Source organism: Thalia democratica, chromosome 2 (assembly GCF_965202585.1).
Source record: "Thalia democratica chromosome 2, ktThaDemo2.hap1.1, whole genome shotgun sequence".
NCBI classification, from domain to species: Eukaryota; Metazoa; Chordata; class Thaliacea; order Salpida; family Salpidae; genus Thalia; species Thalia democratica.
This window is the reverse complement of record NC_139166.1, coordinates 94339796-94356927: the sequence shown is the minus strand read 5'-3', so window position 1 is coordinate 94356927 and position 17132 is coordinate 94339796. Positions and strand designations below refer to the sequence as shown.

Below are 17132 nucleotides of genomic sequence, written 5' to 3'. Positions count from 1 at the left end.
TTGCTTATTTTTGATAATAATTCAAACACTTTTAATTGTAAATATGCTTAAAATTTATCAATTTATAAACATATTTACCTAATTTTTAAAGAATTTTGTTTTAAAAATATATTTACAATGATATCAAAATGAAAACTAAACCAGTTTAAAATTGTCTTGTTTTTTACATGTTCTAAAGAAACTTAAATAATAGCTTAAAAGTTCCTACTCTCATAGGAAATCCATATGTTAAAAACAAATACTATAAAAACTCTTGTTTTTATGTCAAACCTATACACAGTAAAAAAAAATACGTTTCTTTAAATAAAAACATTAAACAATAATAACTACAGGTTTACCAAATGTTTGTGGTAAATTTTATGTAGGTTTTCAAAACTTTTTTCAGATTTTAAAAGCACAAATTTTTTGGTCTATTTTAATTTAAAGTTAAATCTAAGTTAAGAGACATTGTTAAATAGTAGAAAAATATTTAAAAGATACTGTAAAGCTACATTAAATGTGTTTTTTATAAAAATTATTTTTATTGATGACAAAAAAACAAAATCTATATGATAGATTTTTTGTGTCAATTCAAAACTAATCTAAAATTCCAGGTTTTTTTAGCCTGGATTGATATATTACATGTTTTTTGACAACCCTGAAATTTATGATAAAAATTTATTGTTTCACTATTGTTATTTTCTGATACTTTATCAATTACTTCGACCATCAAATCTGATAAAAAGAAAGATTTTAAAATATTGAACAAAATAAAACAAAAAATTTCTTGTTTATGTTTGATAATAAGACTTTTTGAAACTTACGAGCTTAAACTCACACTTTTAATTTATTAGTTCTAACAAGCTTGGGTAAAAATCCTTCTAGGACGCTCAAACAAAATTATTAATTGATAAAGATCTGTTTTACTAACTGATGTTTTAGCTTAAATCCTCTTGTATCAAAATTTTAACTAAAACTATGTTGCATACATATTTAAATTGCATAAGTTTATAAATATATAAAAATGCATTTTGATTGCATTTTGATTTTAAAACGATTTAACAACAAACTAATTAAATTTGTGGAACTTGGTAGCAGCTAGTGCATAAATGTTAGTATTTTGTTATGGATTTGTATCGAAAAATTCTCTATGAACAAACAAACAAAAATGAAAATATGTAGTGACTAGTGAGTGGTTTAATGGATTAAAAAAAGTTTTAGTGAAAAAAAACTTGTAGTTAAATATGTTTATTTAAAAAAATTAAGTCAATACGAAATAATTGAGTTACACATTTATTTAGAAACTATAATCGATAACCTGGTTTTGATCAAGTTGTTCCAAGTAGTCTTCACAAGCTGTTATAACTAAACATCAATATTTGTGATTTATTAAGTAAACTCAGGGTCGCCACCTTACGAGCATGAATTTAGCTGAAGCGTTTTTTAGGAGTTTTTTTAAATGTCAACCTTAATACCAAATTATTTCCTTATCTTAAAAGCTAATTTAAAACTATTTTTATTCTAAAGAACGGTCATTTCTATTCTAACTAAATATCAACATTTGTAATTTGTAAACTCTATATATTTTATTTAGCTGGGAGATGTAATGAATAAAAAATTAAAACTGAAATAAACTTGTAACAAAAAAATCTATTTAAATTATTTATTAGAATATAAATTAAAATTCACAAAATTATAAAATTTATGCTTTTCTAAGCAAACTTTCTCATCATAAAATCAATCAACCATAAAAAAGAGTAAACTTATTTTTGGATATATTTGTAATAAACTTATTTCAACTGACACATTAAAATTCATAACTAGCTATTTTTCTGTCAGATTTTGACAGCAAGTAGTAAATATTTAAGTAAGAAATTGCAATCTGAAATTTAAATAAGAAGTTTATTACAAATAACCTTATCAAATTAAATGATTTTAATTAATTTCTATGTTCTGTAAATTTATGAATAATTGCACACAAAAATTTCTAAAAATAGTTTTTATTAAGTGTAAAAATAAGATTAGTTGATTAAATTTAAAAAAAAATAGTTTGTTCTTAAAACATGTTATACCTAACCTATGGAAATGAAATTACCAAATTGTGAAAACATAATGTTTTTATTTCAAAAAAAAAAAATTAACAATATCATACTTATGAAATCTTTTTTTATTTTATTCTTAACTACTTTTTTTTCTTAATTTCTTTTTATTTCTCATTGACTCTTAAGTACTATCAGATTATTTTAAATTTAATTTCAACAAATATAAGTTTGTCTTTTAAACCCAAATATTTTTGTTAATATTAAGAGGAAGTTAACTGTAAATTTTATTTAAACTATAAGGTATCAGTTTTTATAATCACAGTTTAATTTAAACAATTCAATGTTTCATGTATTGATATCAGAGGTTATCAGTTATAAAGGTAATTCTTAAAAAGTTTTTGAACAAACAAATGAAGGGTATCATAAATAAAAAAATGCAAAAAAAAAAATACTGAAAAACTTGTGGTTTTAAAAACTCATCTTTAGAAAGAAAAATATACCACAAAAATACAACTTTTATATTATAGTTTAAAGTTTGTCTCCTTGAAGATACTTTAGTTTAAAACATTTTATTGTTAAATTTAAAGCAATTTACTACATTGACTATATAGTATAGCAAATAAGTTTTTACTTTAAGTCATTAAGCCTCCATATACATTCGATTTATACCACTTTAAATTATGTCTTTTATTTTATTTAGATAAACTTGTGTAAAAGCTATGAGTTATAAAAAAAATGAACAAAGTTTAATACCACCAAGGTGGTTACATTGCCCAAGAAAAGGACAACCAATATCAAACATTTTTCTTCCCTTTAAAACACCTCTAGATGATAAATTTGAAGTCGAAGATCAATACAAGTAATAAGCTTTGATTGTTTTTGTTTGTTTTTTTGACAAAAACTTGAATCTGTTCAAAATCCTCATTAAAAAATTGATAGAAAACGTTAAAAATAAATGCTTTCTGGAACTTTGATAAAAGTATTTGGACTTATTAGTTCAAAGAAATTTATTTTTAATTAATGTTAACACATAACAGGTTTGACCCTAAAATGCTGTCTAGAAGTATCTGCAATTTAGGCTTAGTAATTGATGTGACCAACTCAAAAAGGTAATAAAATATATTTTTTGTAAATTATTACAAAACAAATTTTTTATAAATTGTACAAACGGAGTAATATTTATAAATGTAAGGATTACATAAATACTAATTATATTTCGATAAAATTTTAAATAAAATAACATTTTGTAACAATTTTTCTAATAAAATTTCTTTTTAAGATTTAGTTATCTAATTAATCAAGTTTTTTAAATAATACGACTAATTGCTATAACAGTTATTAACTAAATAGCAGTTATTATAATTTATAAATGAATTAAACCATAAAAAAGATTAATAAGTTATTAATGGTTTTAAAAAACTAAATATTTTTACTATGAAAATTTATTGTTATTATTTATACAAATATTTTAAATTTTCGTCGAATAATTTCATTAGAAATTTTTTGTTTGTGTTACCAAAACTTTATGATTATTATTTACTTAACACTCGAAAAAAAAGTGAGTTTTACATTGGTAGTTTTTGACTTTAAATAAACCTATTATTAAAATTTAACATATTAATATAATTTTGGAGAACTAAATGTCTGATAATTTTTTAGCTAAATATAAATTTCGCGATTTAAGTTTGAAAAGAGAGTATATTTATAATGTTGAGTACCATAAGCATCGAAAAATGTTTTAAAGTTTTTATTTTAAACGAAACTTAATTTATTTTCATCTAAACATGATTTTAGCTCACTGTTTAGTGAGTAGCAAAGTTTAATTTTCTAAGCTTAAGTTTTGTTAGACAAATTTTTTATTTAGCTTACGATCATTTAGAATAAACGTAATTTTCCAAAATAAACGCTTAGCCACGAATTTTTCATCATTTTTCATCAATGTTTTTCTTTAAATTTAAAATTTTACTAATAGTATATCTTCTTTTTTATTTTTCCAGCTAAAGACCTCAAACTTTTGAGAATCAAACTTTCCTAATATACTTTAGTTAAAAGATTTTGAATGTTTGTTTTAAAAATAAAATACATATTCTAAAATAAATAAATATATAGAAAAATTGTATTTATTAAGTTTTTTTGTTAAACAAAATGCTGTATTAAATTAATTGAAATATTAGTAGAACATTTTGTAAAAGGAAATTGGTTAAACAATGAAGGAAAAAAAATTCTAAATGAAAATGTTTTTTTGCTTAAAAATATTTCACAGCTAAGGTAAAACAAAACTAAATTTAACTGAAAAAAACGTCCCTAAGCCTTTAAATTACTTTATAAGTATCTACTAGTATACGTGAAATAAAATAAAAGTTCTATAATTCATAAATGATAATATTTATACAAATATAAAGTAGTTTAAAAAACAAAAAATGTTTATTTAGTTTTTTAGATACATATCTTCAATATTTAGTATGTACACTTTAAATATTAATTAAAAGAAGAAAGTATCTTTGTATACACCTGTTGACTTAAATAATTACAAATATTAAGTAACAAACATCATATGTACTTATTTTAAATTAGTTTTCTATGTAACAATGTATTTTGTAAATATTTTTTGCTTTTTAGATACTATTCACCTGATAGTTTTCAATCAGAAGGTATTCTCCATAAAAAAATTGCCTGCAAAGGGTAAGTGTTAGCCTAAGTTAAGTTTTATCGATTTGTTTGAGTTAAGTTTAATTGCATGAATTAACATTTTAAAAGCACTACTGTTAAAAATTATTCTGATTGTTAGCTAATTAACAATTTTCAAACATAGATGTTAATTTTTAAAAAACAAAATAAACTTACTTTAGTAAACAATAACAAAGAAAATAAGAATTTGTTGCGTTTTTGTGGGGTATTCGTTTATATATAATTTATTACCTTTTAATTATTAAAGCATACAAAGTACAATCGTACAACGTATATAAGTAAAGTTTTTTCTAAACATTTATTAATAGTTGTTGATGATTTAAATGTTTAAAGTTTGTTTTACGCCTTTAAGGGCATGTGGAAGGGGGTGTAATTAAATAGTAAGGCGGATGTATATCACTTTTTTTACAATTTATTCTTATTTGTAAAATTTCAACTAAGCTACAAACTCCAGTTAACAAAAAAAAATATTGAAAGCTATACCTTAAAGATATTTTATTAAACTAAATAATAGTATGTACTAAAAATAAAAAGTTTTTTTTGTCATAAAATTTAAAAACCAAAAGTATAACTTTTAATAGATTTAAAAAGCAAACTTTTATTTTTTATATATTTTTTCCCTTCATTTTTGAGGTATTTTTCTTAAAAAACGAAGGAGGAGATATAACTTTACTGACTATCTCTTCGCTTAATACGTTTAGTTTTTGCCTCCATAAATAACTTATTTTACTCTCCGACTATAATTAGCTGTATCTCAAAAAATATGTTGTTTTTTCAAAATCCCCTGTGTAACCTTTAACTTAGTTACAACCCTACAAAATAAGAATAAGCTGTAAAGAAAATATTTATCCTTCGACCATGCCCTTAAAATTATATTAGAATTAAACTATTAACTATACGGACAAACTGTTAGAATTTAGAAAAACAAAAGTTGTCTTTCTTGAACTAAATTTATTTTGTTTGATTATCGTTAGTTTTAAAAATATTTAAGTAAAGAGTCAGGTTAATGTTGTTATTAAGTACTTCTATCTGCTTAACGAAAATTCTAATTAAACTTAGACTACTGATAGAATAACTCACGACGTTAATTAGTACTTATAAATTTTCTTTTGCATAAAAGCTTAAATTGTTTGTAAAAAAGCTAAAGTAATTTTAAGATGTTGTTATTTTTTTTCAAATTTCAGATATGGTGAATGTCCAGATGCTAACACAGTGCAACTATTTAACCAAGTTGTGGATACTTATAGAAGAAATAATCCAGACAAAATAATAGGAGTGCATTGTACCCATGGCTTCAACAGAACAGGATTTCTTATTATATCCTATTTGGTGGAAAGACTTTATTGGAGGTAGTTTATAATGCCTCAGCTTTTTACTAAATTTTATAAAGAAACACGTACAGCCATCAATAATCCCGTAAGGTATGCACTAAATTTTAAATTGATTTGGATGAAAAAATTGATAAAAACGAAAGAAGTGAGATAAGCGTTTCTCACCATTTTTTCATTTTTTACCCCTTTTCGGATGTTAACACCAAATTTACCCCTTTTAAATAGTAATTGATAAATTTATCTCCAATACACGAATTAATGTTTTATTTTGATGAAAATAATCTATATTTTTTGATCTTTAAGCTTACTAAAATTAAGAATTTAAGTTTAATTACAAATATTAACATGGGCCTTTCTTTTAAAGCTTAGAGTATATACTACAAGATATCTGTGACAGATTAAAAAAATTGTTAAAGTTTTCAGACCTAACAAATTTTGTAAAAAAATCCAATACAATCTTACAAAATCAACAATTTTCAAAACCAACTTTCTAAAAATTTTAAATAATTCCCTATAATATTATCTACTTATTTATTTCAAAGATATGTAGTTTTTAATATTACAAGCAACTTTTAAAAGGGGAAATTTTCGATTAAACTTTATTATAAAATAATTATGACCAGAATTATTAAAAAGTCAGTTTATTTTAAAAGTATTTTTTTACAAAAACTAAAAAACCTTTTATATGCTAGGTTTTTATTTTTTAATTAAAAACTACCTTAAGAGTTAAAAAACTTGCTCAAAAACTCTAAGATGAGATAGATCAAAAGTAAAACAGTCTACTTTTGCCATTTTAGTTTCTACCTAACATAGAAAACCTATTGGACATGCTAACTTTCATCGATTATATCTCAAAATTTATTACAAGTTTCAAAAAAGGGTCAAAAACTAACAAGTGACTAAGACTAGTTATGTAAAACATGAGAATTAATTTCAAAAAAAAAAGATCCTTTTGTAAAAAACAATACTTTAGTTTGTTTTACTGTATAGAGAGTTTTATACATTAGGCACGTAACATTATAATGTTTATTAAAAATATATATTTATAATACTAACCGAACAATATAACTTGTTTTAATAATTCATGTGCTTTCGCCTACTTCGATAATCAAACGCATCACAACTCCGTGTATTAAAAACTATAAGTCCGAGGCGTGGTATATACGCTCATCAGTAAAAAAATATTTTATTCAATTTCAACTTTATAAAACGGAGTGTTAAATTGCTACACATCTTGACAATTTGTTTTATATAGTCTGGATGCAGCATTTCAAGAGTTTTGTATGGCGAGGAAACCAGGAATATATAAGGAAGATTACATAACTGAGCTGTACGGAAAGTACTGTCCGGGTGAAGACATTTTGCCGAATCCCCCGCAGTTACCCGCGTGGCAGACAGAGCGTGACGATGAAGATGAAGGTTCGTAAAACTTTTTAATAATTTTAATTACAGTTTGAAATAGTATTTATCTATTTATTTTGATGATTGTACAAATAATATAAAAATTACAAATCAATATGAGTAAGACTTAATTAGACGACTACTCTGATTATTAAATTATATATTGTTTTCAAGCTTTTTTTTTTATGTTATTACAAATAACTTGTATAAAACTGATTATTATATAAATTTACAAAGGACTTATAGCGATTACTGTCTATATTCAAACGTTAAAGTAAATATAAAGTTTTATTTCACTATTGTTTGAAAAATACTTGTCAAAATATTAAGTATGAAGTATATAATAAAAACTATTTATTGATTTTGCAAGGTAGTTATTGTATATAGCTTCTAATTTTTGCTGTAAAACTTTTTCTAAAAAAAACATTTTATAAATTCATATGCGTTTTATATTCAGAAGAAGAACACGATGATCATGGTATGCAATCAAAAAATCGAAAATTTAAAGTAAGTTTAAGGTTACAGTATTTAAATTTGTTTTTTTTTTTCAAGAAAAACACATAACTAGTTTATATCCAGATATTTTTACTAGCTTAATTAACAAAATTGCTAAAAAACTTTACTAGTAATATTGCTTACTATATGAAATACAGATAGTTAAGAAATCGTTCGTTGATGGTGTTCATATTTCCGAAGTGGATCAAGTTACGAATTGTGATATAGTTTTTGAAGTTCAAAATACTGTGAAAAAAATGTTAAAGAGCGGAAAGTTAGTTGAAATGTATTATAGCTGTACTGTAACATTTTATACAATAATGTTTAAATTTTGGTTTGTGTACTAACAATTATTTCAGTGAAATAAATAACAAGTTATCTGATAACTCAAATTCTGATAACACTAATCGTTGTTAAAACCATCAAGAGACCTTATATATAAATTATTTAAAACTTGAAAAAATTGCATCCAGTAAATAATGAATTTATAATGGTAAAAAATTGCCATTAAATAATAAAATCATAACAGTTATAGTTTTTCGGTAGTTTTTAAACATCTTTTTCATCATGAAAAAAAAGTTCATTTAGATTTAAATATTATGATGGAAATCGTAAATTTTTATTTATTTAAAAATATAATTCGCATCAGAATTACTATGTTTTGAATAGTTGAAATTTGGATTGTCCAAAATAAAATCATCGCGCTTCCATAAAACTTATAATCGTAATTAAATCAAAAAGAACAAACTATTAACTTAATTACTTTTTATTTTGATAATTAAAAATTGTATTTATAATTTTTTATTGTGATTTTTTTTTGGGCTTAAATCATGAGTACTAAATTTCGTTTTTCTTCTTAAAATTTTTACATGTAAAATGATAAAACTTAGATATGATACGAAAAGTTTTTTATCTTATAAACATTTTCTCATAAAATTTTTATTTAAACGATTTTTTTTAGATACTATTAAGAATTTGAAACACTTAAGGTTATTTTATTGTATTTTTTAAAAGTAGCATTAAAGTATATTTTTAGTATATTTAACAACGATATACAATATTCTATATTAATTTTCTACTTGTAAAAAACCTAAAAAAAAAATTGTACGCTAACCCTGTGTACGATAAACTTAAAATGTCATTTATAACTGAAAGAATATAAGTTTTAATAAATTTTTTTGTCTTGTTGTACTTCAAACTACTACAAGTGAAATAAAAAGCTATAAAACTATGCTTCTGACAGAAAAGGATTTCGAGGAGCGCAATCGGTTTCTATGACAAGAAAAAACTTGGAATTTCTTTCAAACAAACCTTACATGGTCAGTTGGAAAGCGGATGGGACACGTTTTCTCATGCTCATACAGGAGAAAGACAAAGTTTACATGCTAGATCGCGATAACGCGGTTTTCAAAGTAAGATGCTTTTTTATTCATTTTGAAACATAGGGATAACTAAATTAGTACTTTTATAGTGAACAAATAAATATGTGAAAAATAAATCTTCAAAGAAGCATTGAATTATATTTTATTGTCATTATACTTTTTAAATACTTTTTTTACCTTAAAGCGTGTAATTATAAAAACCTGGAAATTTTTTTAAAACTCTTGAGAATATTTGTCAAAATCATTTGGAAACCCTCTTTTATAGAATTAAGAGAGTTATTTACATTTTTTTAACAAACATTTTTTTGTCAAACTGTTTAAAAGCGATTCGATTCTAGACATAAAATACTCAAAATATTTACCATCCATCTTAATTTTAAGTTATGTAGAATTTCTGATCGTTAATATAAACGTTTTATCATACTACTTCGGTACTCAGCAACAAGCTTTCGGTAAAGCAAAAACCCGAGTTTAGTTCTCGTTAAAACTCGTTAGTCTGTTTTTACAGAAAAACCTGCAGTTGCCATCAACAAACGGTTTATCATGTTTTACCACAAATTTACTTTTTGCTAGTATGATCAGTGACGTCAACTTTGTACTTTTACCGTCTCTTTTTACCTTTATGTTACTTAAAGATAGTCTCACGTTATTAAAAAGTCAAGGCTTACCCCTGTAGACTTTCGCTGATGTTTTCTTAATTTGATGGTGAAAAACACCTAAAAGTACTGATAAACTTTTTGCAATGATACAGATAAGTAGTTTTTGTGTTTAGAAAATTAAACACTCGTTTTTTTATCATTCTAACTGTTTGTTGTCAAAAAAGTGTTTGACCAATTTCTTAATCAAGATTGAATTTTTTTTTAATAAAACATTTATCAGTTGAAATAGTTAACTTTGTTTTTATAAAGTTTAACTTTAGAGTTTCAACTAGACTAAAAAGTTTATGTAATAAAAGTATGTTAACGTAAAGATCAATTGATTTTTTTTACAAAAACTAATGTTTCATTTGATTGCTAAAAGTAATAACAGGTATAAGCTTTATTTGCAATTTCAAAGTAGTAATAATCAAATAAGTATTAATAAATCTAAAAATTGCAGGTGAGTAACTTGAATTTTTTTAATCGAAAGTCTGAAGGTATGAATAGTTTTCTGGAACAAACGCTTGTTGATGGAGAACTTGTTATAGATGAACATAAAGGAGTTAAAATTCCTCGTTTCCTGATATATGATATCATCAAGTTTCAGGTTTACTTTCAGAAAACTTTCAAATATATTAATCTTTGTTACGCTAATAATGGAATAAAAAAAATTATGATAATTAAAAATTACTACTAAGTTTAGTAGAAATATTATTATAGTTTTATTATTATTAAAATTTAACCAAGTCTTTTATATTATTGCTGAACTACATTATTCTAAAGTTTAATTTTTATTGATGATACTTAGTTTAAAACGAAAAATCTAGTAATTCTTTATCTTTATTTTTAAGAGCAATAAATTCTTGAATTTTTTTTTTCTCAGATTCAAAATCTAAAGACATTATTTTAGTTATGATATGTAGCATGGTTTGTATATTTTGATACTTTAACAAGTCAGCAAGTCTTTTAAACATCGTTTTGTGTAACAAATAAAATAAAGGGTAGTTTAAAATTATGGTAAAACTAAGATTTTAAGAAATAATTAGTTTTATTTGAGTAGTTTGTCTAACAGCTGTCTATTTAAGGGTCAAGATGTCGGACAGTGTCCGTTTGACAGAAGAGTCTTGTGTATAGATAAAGAGTTGATTGGTCCTAGAAACAAAAAGTTCAATGAAGGTAAACTTGATAAAACTTCAGAACCGTTTAGTGTGAGAAAAAAGGACTTTTGGCAGCTTAGTACAGTAAAAGTACTGTTAGATAAAAAGTAAGTTGTCTTTGTACTTTAGTAAACAAATGTTTATTATTTCTCTGATAAACAAATAATATATCATTTTCAATGTTTATGGCTTGTAGTTTAATTTTAGCAAAGTAATCCCCCTTTGCTCTCGATAGAAGTGAAAAAAATTAAATACTATTTTTCTTCTAATTATTACAAGCGATAAAGCTTCTTAAAACTGTTTATAAAAAAGTATTTTTTGAATGTTTTTACTCTTTTAAGCTCTTTTTTTTTAGTTTTAATATATATTAAACTCTACATGTATTATTTTGGTAAGAAGAAAAAATATCAAAATAAGTTTACAAAATTAATATATTTCACAAAGGTTTTACAGAATGAGTAGGTTTGTTTACATTATTTATATATATTTATCAAGTTCAATAACATGTCATTATTATTATATTTATTTTTTATAATTTTACAGCTCAAGTTTCTGTAAAGGACTTCCTCATGAAATCGATGGGCTTATATTTCAACCTTCTGGACCTCAGGATGTAAGTTGAATAGTATGGTTGTTGAAAATTATAGTATTCTTGTGGCGTTATCCTGTAAATTTAAAGAATATGACATTTTTCTAACAGTCAATAAAATTTGTTAAAAGTCAGTCTGTTTCAGAATTATAATGTACAAGCGTAAAGATTATTTATTTTCCGTATTATTTTATGTTGATTCTAGAATTTTTTGGAACAAATGTTTTGGAAATTGAGGCAAAGTTTTTGGTTTTTTTTTAACAATGCTCTTCTTTTAAATTTCTCTACATAAAATTATATTATATAATTATGAAACGCTACCAAAAATGAACTCTTTTAGATTGTTTGTTACATGCTGCCTTCGTCTGACAAAGAAGCGTTAAGATTCACAACATGTATAGTCTTTTCGAAGTATCAGCACAAACTAAACACCCGCTTAACGGAATTGTTTCAAATCTTAATCCTACCCACAAATTAATTAATGCAACGTAATATTAGTTTTTAATTGTCATTGCGGAAATGACTACGTAGGTCTTACATCTCAGCGTTTCGATGTCAGTGATAGCAGCATGTTACAAAAAAGCTGAAGATAGTTCATCTGTAATGAAGAGCAAATAAAAACCTTTAAATAACTTTTTGAACTTTTGAAAAGAGTAATTGATGTTTAATTTTTCTAATAAAAGTCAGTACTGAAACAAATCTTTGATAAGTATTACCATTTTTTTGTTTTAAAAGTTTTATGAATTAGAGCAATTTATAGAGTTTTTAACTAAAATAATAAACAAAAAATATACTAACTTTGTTTTACTAAATTGATAAATTATTTTTCCTAAAAACTGTTTTTAGAGTAAACTATGATAAAATATAATTTTGAACATGACATGAAATATTATTTTTTTTTGCAGTTTTACAAGTCTGGTAGATGTGATGACATACTGAAATGGAAACCTGTGAGTATGAATAGCATCGATTTCCGTCTGCAAATAGGAATGCAATCCCGAATTGGACTAGTACCTACACTGCAAGGAAATCTTTATGTCAGTCATTATCAGTTTCCATTCGGTGTGTTAAAAAAGGTAAATGTTTTTAATAATCTGCTAAAAATAAAATCTAAAAATAAACTTAACAACTTAACGAAACAGTTCACTATCTTAGCTTAATTATATATAGACATCAGAAAAGCTACAACATGTTAATAATAAGACTGTTAGTAGCATTTGAAAATTTCAAATTTTTATTTTTAAGTTTTCAAAGGTTTTAAAACAAGTTATTGATAAAATTTTAGTTGTTTGTTTTATATAAAGCTTTATTTTATAGGAAGTAATATGGCAATAAAAATTACTGCTTAGAATCGTTTTAAACTAGCAATTTTATACTAACTAGCAATTTTATATATGAGATAATACGCTAGTCGTTTTATCCTTTAAAAAAAAAATGTAAACATAACTTAAAATATAACAGTGCACAAAGAAAATGCGTCAGTACGATGGAAAAATAATTGAGTGCGCATTGGACCGTAACGGATGGGCGTTCATGCGTGAAAGAACCGACAAGAGTTACCCTAACTCTTTAAATACAGCAAAGAGTTTGTTTATTACTTTTTTAATGTAAACAATAGTTAATTAAGTTTGTTATAATTATGCACCTTAAAATAAACAAGCAACCAAACTGGTAATGATTAAACTGAGATTAATAATGTTTTTATAGCATTTTTTGTTATACCTTGAAACTCTAGAAACTTTTGTGCAAGTCTGTAGTTTTGTGCAGTCTGTAGTTTTTAGCGAGAGGTTCTAATAATTGTAAATTTAAACAGTTTTTTCCGGTGCATAATTTATTTAAGATATATAACAAAAGACACTTCATTTTTTATTAAAATTTATTTGAGGTCTTTCGTAGTAAGTCTTATCTAAAATATCTTACCAAATTAAGCTGAATTGAAATTGAAATAAGAATAAATTAAAGTTTTAAAATATGTAATGACGTAATGATCGAATGCAAAAACTAACTAAATGCTTATACTGTAGAACTTTTTTGTACTAATAAAACTCGATAAATCAAACTAAAATAAACCAACGATAAAAATAAAAATAAAACTGCACTTTCAAAATATCAATTTTTTAACAACTTTTAAGTTTTATAAGTTACGATGATATAATAAAAATAATAGAATTTAAATCAAACTAATCCTAACTTGTAATATTATTAGGTATAATGGAAAGTATAAGAAATCCAGTCACTAAAGAAATGCTTTTACAACAAATATTTGAAAAAAGTTTTTGGAGTAGAGGTATTTGCACTACCTATAAGTATATTTTAACTAAGTAAACATAAAACTTTATAAATCAGAAATGTGTATAAATATCTATAATACTTTTGATTATTATAAATTCAAAGTTTTATGAGTTTCTTTGTACGATTAGCTTATTTTTAAAAACTAATTTTAGAACAAAAAAGAAAGTCACAACAAGAAAAACTCATGATACCCCCAACTAAAAAAAGTAAGATGTCAAGAACTTGAAAGTGTTATAAAAGTTGCTGTATTTTTTTTCATAAATTTTTTTTTAGATTGCTGTGTGATTATTTGCTGTTTGTAAATTTCTCGTATTTTCACAAGTAAGCTTTGATTCTTTTAAATAAAATATGTTTGAATTTTGATTTTGTTTTTACTGTATGGATTCTAGTTTTACTAGTTGTATTTTGTATAAATTTAATTTTGAAAACTCTATCATAAATACATAGTTTTTTTATATTTCTACGACTGTTTTTGATAATTTTGTTTATATGCTTTTGTTTTTTGAAGTATGTATATGTTAGCTTATTTTCTGAAGCTGGTAATTTACACGAATCGTTTGTTTTCAAAGACCGGCGAAAAACTTTTATTTATCCTGTACAACTTAAAGAAACAAGAAATGTCTTATAAGTATAACAAGAATAAGAACTCGTATAAAATTAATGCGAATTTATGTTGTTATATCCTAAAGTGGTGTTTTGCAAAGTATAAAGTTATTGTACAAACCCTCTATATTGAAATACATGTGTTTTTGTTAGATTATTAGGATTCTGTGACATTTTTGTACTATGTGTGTTAAAGTTTTTTAAAATTATGTTTAAGTATTTTTTGCTATTTTTTAGTTTTAATTGGTAACTTTTAATCTTAAAATTAAGAAAATGCATTAATTTGTTAAAGAAGAAACTAACTCATAAAAAAAAAAAATTTACACCAAATTTAAATGACTTTAGAGAACTTTTGGCCGGAAATCTTTATTTTTTAGACACGCTAGTAAAAATCAAGAAAAATTGCAATCAAAAATTAATGAAAAAATATGATCTGTTTAGATTAATTCAATTACTTTCAACTATTCAATTTAAATAACTGTTGCCTGCAAACTAACTATTTAAATAATTTAAGTAATAATTTTTTCTATTATTTGTATTTTGGATATGGCCCGCTAATATGCAATTTTTGTCCGAGGGGTTTTGAAACACTTAGACACTCTGAAATTTCTCACAAAGAACAAAATAATGGTCATAGGTACAATTTTTAGCAAAGCGGAAACCAAACATTGTTGAGTTGTTACAAAGAGTAAAAATAAAATTAAAAATAAATTGCAGCCCGCAACCAATAAAAGCCGGCCGACCACTGCTTTATGAACTTATTAATTGTTTTGTTAGTTAGACTAATTTATATTCTGTCTTATTTTAATGAAATTAAACCAACTATTTATCTATACTTAAGCTGGCTATTTTTGTTAAAACGTAGGAAATTTGCTGAAATATAAACAAAACTTGTAAAAACTGCTAGATACTATTAACGTTTTTAATATTTAGTTTATAGGAATTAACAAGAAACTTAGATAAAAAATAAATTGTAGATAACACTTTATTATAACAGTATACATTATTTTAAATTAGATGTAGCTATGACAGCTAATATTAACGTTTTTGAAAGAATTTAAAATTTTCAACAAATAAATCGTAGTAGTAGGATTATAAATCCCAGCTTAAAGTTTTTGAAAAACTCAGCTAATTTTTGGTAACTTTGAATATTTTTGAAAGCTTAAGTTAAAGTATTAAATACATTAAACTTTTAGATTAATTTTATAACATTAAAAGTTTTTGTTATTTTTGATTTTATGATATTATTTAGGTATCTAAGATAACTTACACCCAGTATCAAAGTTTAAAATTAATTATTTATATGCCCAGGCCAAGTGAAGCTGTTATATGTTAACTAAGGTTTTCTTTTGTTTTTTTTTAATTTTAAACTATTGGAATTCAATATAATAAATACTAATAAAAAATAAAGACCGAAATTTAACACGCAAACTATATAAACAGATAACCAAAATTATTGACAACTTGCTTAGTATTAAATCTTTAATATAGTTTTGTTCAAGTCCTATTTTTATACGTCATAATACGTTTTAGTTTTAAAACTATCTACTTACTAAATAATTTAAACTTTATGTATCACTTTATAAAAAAGTTTAGTAAAATTTATCAAACTTTTGGCAATTTAAAAAAGAAAATGATTATTCTAAATTTATATGTTCAAGGTTGTAAATGGTATTTAAATAATAAATACTCAATTTTGAATATCTCAGAAAAGTTATTTTATTTTAAGAATAGCAAAATAGTATTTCACAATTAAAAACTTTTTGAAATTACTGAGAATTATTTGTTCTTTTTTCTTAAGTTTATCGGAACTAAGACTATTAGCAAGAAAAAAAAAGTGACTGAAAGTAAAAGCCTTATGCTCCTGCAGACAAATTATTGGTATTGTTTCTTTTAGTGTTGAACATTTCTTATTCCTGATTCAGAAAAAAAACATTTTATAATAGACAGATAGATTTAGTAATTTAAAATAAAACTCCAATCCGAAAAAATTTAAAATGCCATTACTAAAAACTAGCTTATAATCAACATTGCTTATTTCTGATTCAGAAATTAAATTTTCTTTTATATTTGTAGTAATACACTGATCCGAATGAAAATACCATTATATATACACAAAAACTATTTAGATTAATTTAAATGTTATGTTGTAAATAACCTTTTTAGAATAGAAAACATAAAAACTATATTTTAGTTTCTGTTTTTATGCTAAAAGTTTATTCATGTAGAAGCATATAATAGAACAATTAAACAAGAAATTATCTTGCATTGTAGTGTTTTAATTAATTAGTATTTTTTTATTTGAATGATATTCTATTTTTGAGTACTCTATAATGATACATTCTAATAAATGTTGGAGAGATATTTGGTTTTCATAATCATTTGATTCATTAAAAGATAAAGAAATCAGTAAACCATAAATAAAATTTTAAAACGTTTTTAGATAAATTTATAAAACCTAGCTTGGCATTTTAATTCTTTAGTCATATAAATAAGGAAGACCAGGCTTTTCATATAAAAATATTTTTTGATAGT

The 17132-nt window shown here is 23.7% G+C and overlaps 1 protein-coding gene across 1 annotated transcript in view; it reads left to right on the top strand.

Moving 5' to 3' along the window:
- Nucleotides 1-3071: 3071 nt before the first annotated feature.
- LOC145829124 (mRNA-capping enzyme-like) overlaps nt 3072-17132 on the top strand; it is a 40476-nt gene continuing 26415 nt past the window's right edge. The window contains exons 1-13 of the mRNA XM_082936855.1: nt 3072-3130; nt 4641-4703; nt 5894-6058; nt 7296-7459; nt 7899-7948; nt 8095-8210; nt 9180-9348; nt 10417-10563; nt 11042-11220; nt 11663-11726; nt 12608-12778; nt 13164-13287; nt 13909-13989. Of these exons, the coding sequence (XP_082792981.1) occupies nt 3072-3130; nt 4641-4703; nt 5894-6058; nt 7296-7459; nt 7899-7948; nt 8095-8210; nt 9180-9348; nt 10417-10563; nt 11042-11220; nt 11663-11726; nt 12608-12778; nt 13164-13287; nt 13909-13989 (1552 nt within the window). The remainder of the gene's footprint in view (nt 3131-4640; nt 4704-5893; nt 6059-7295; nt 7460-7898; nt 7949-8094; nt 8211-9179; nt 9349-10416; nt 10564-11041; nt 11221-11662; nt 11727-12607; nt 12779-13163; nt 13288-13908; nt 13990-17132) is intronic.